This window comes from Xyrauchen texanus, chromosome 10 (assembly GCF_025860055.1).
Source record: "Xyrauchen texanus isolate HMW12.3.18 chromosome 10, RBS_HiC_50CHRs, whole genome shotgun sequence".
Lineage (NCBI taxonomy): Eukaryota > Metazoa > Chordata > Actinopteri > Cypriniformes > Catostomidae > Xyrauchen > Xyrauchen texanus.
Window position 1 is genome coordinate 10,129,648 of NC_068285.1, and position 1,873 is coordinate 10,131,520.

A 1,873-nucleotide genomic window follows, 5' to 3' on the forward strand; every position below is an offset into this window, starting at 1 on the left:
AATATTTGTTTTTGGTTTTTTATTTAATCTATGCAAATTTGATTAATTTCAACTTGTATTATAACATGTACAATACCAATAATAAAGGAAGGCACACTTGAATACATGTTTATCATGAACTGTATGAATAGAAATAATAAACAAGAGTAGGTGTGTCCAAACTTTTGACTGTATTGATTGTATATAATCATGATCTGATTGACCACTAGTTAACATGTCCGAATGCCTTCCAGGTTTCCATGGCAACTCATGTATTTATTTTGATGACTTTCCAGGTTTCAAACGAGGGGCAGATCCGGGAATGCCGGAGCCCACCGTTTTAAGGTGAGTTTTGATTACACAATTTAATGCCATGCTCAAAGTTGGTTCATGGCCCGGGACAAACTTTTTATGAGTGTGCCCCTTCTCTTTCGGGAGAACACTTTAAAATTGTTTCTTTATTTCCAGTTTGCTTTGGGGATGACGGACAGCCATCCGCACACACGGACAGCCGCCGCACACACACACACATCTGGATCCTCTCTCAGAGACGGATATCTTCCCTCCTCTTGTCTTCGGCACATTTGTTCTTAATTGTTTTTGTTGTTTGTTTTTATGTAAAGACTTTATTTGTTTTTGTTTCTGTAAACATGTATTGTCATGAGAAACACACAAAAAAATGTAACCAAATTGTCTATTTCTTAAAAACATTAAAAGTTTACTTTTATAAATAGTTAACAGTGTTGTCGAAATGAGAAAACCGTAAATAAAAGTACAGACGCATACAAATGACATGTAACAATAAATATTTATTTCAGTGTTTTACAAATGAGAAACATTAACATTTACTTTTTGATAACTTAGAAGTTCACGCCCCAATCACATCATTTTAAAGTCTGATGCTCAATAAATATCCATTATAAATATCAAATAAATAGTTGTTTGATGTGCTTCTGTGGTTAGTTCTTGTCTGAGACGGGCTCACTGGGTCTCTTTCGGTTTGTCCCGCGGTGACTGCGTCCACTTTTCCTCTGGCTCATGTAATTGATCGCTCGGCATGTATCCATCATGACGCTGGTGAAGTTGAACAGGATCGAGTCGTGCGACCACCTTGCTCGTCCACGCCGATGCCACGGGTGGAAGAGTGCTGGAGATGCCCTCAACCTCCAAGTCTCTCACCTGGAGATATAGATATAGGTATAAATAAATGTTCAGAAATGTGTTTATGAGCCACCACTTACCAAATACATTAAAATATCACAAACACGTTACAATACGGTTCTAATTTTGGTTAATGTTAATTTATCAATGTGTTATTAATAAAACAAATACAATGAATCAGTTAAAATGAATGGTATATTATAGTTGGTTTGTGTGAGTTAATGATTTAATGCTAACAAATCCAACTATGCATAAAAATAATGTATAAGTATATGCTGACATGAACATCAACCTTGATTAATATATGCAAAACAGGGATTGTTATTATTAACTAATGTCAATGAATACAATCTTAATGTAAAGTGTTACCAAAATATGTAAAAACCACCATTGGACTTCCAACCCCACCACCCCCACCCCTCCTCCTCCTCCAATAGTGGGGCATGTTGTCTTACTATATGGGGGTACGTTGTCACAATGGGATCCTGATAATACAGAGCTTATTATAGACTTCCCAGTTCAATTACATGAAACGTGTGTGTGTGTGAGTGAGTGTGAGAGTGAGTGTGTGTGTGAGAGTGAGTGTGAATGTGTGAGTGAGTGAGTGAGTGAGTGAGTGATTGAACTATTGCCTCTTGTCCTGTTAACATGGCTCTTTGTTCAAATATAATGGGTGAATCCAACACATAAAACCTGAGGAAAATGCTGAGATATAGCCCTTGTGACAACTTGC

At 36.9% G+C, this 1,873-nt stretch overlaps 1 protein-coding gene across 1 annotated transcript in view; it reads right to left on the minus strand.

Annotated features, from left to right (window-relative positions):
• Positions 1–936: 936 nt before the first annotated feature.
• Positions 937–1,873, minus strand: part of LOC127650805 (interleukin-6-like) — a 2,266-nt gene continuing 1,329 nt past the window's right edge. Inside the window, exon 5 of the mRNA XM_052136441.1 lies at positions 937–1,158. Within this exon, the coding sequence (XP_051992401.1) occupies positions 961–1,158 (198 nt within the window). The 3' untranslated portion in view covers positions 937–960. The remainder of the gene's footprint in view (positions 1,159–1,873) is intronic.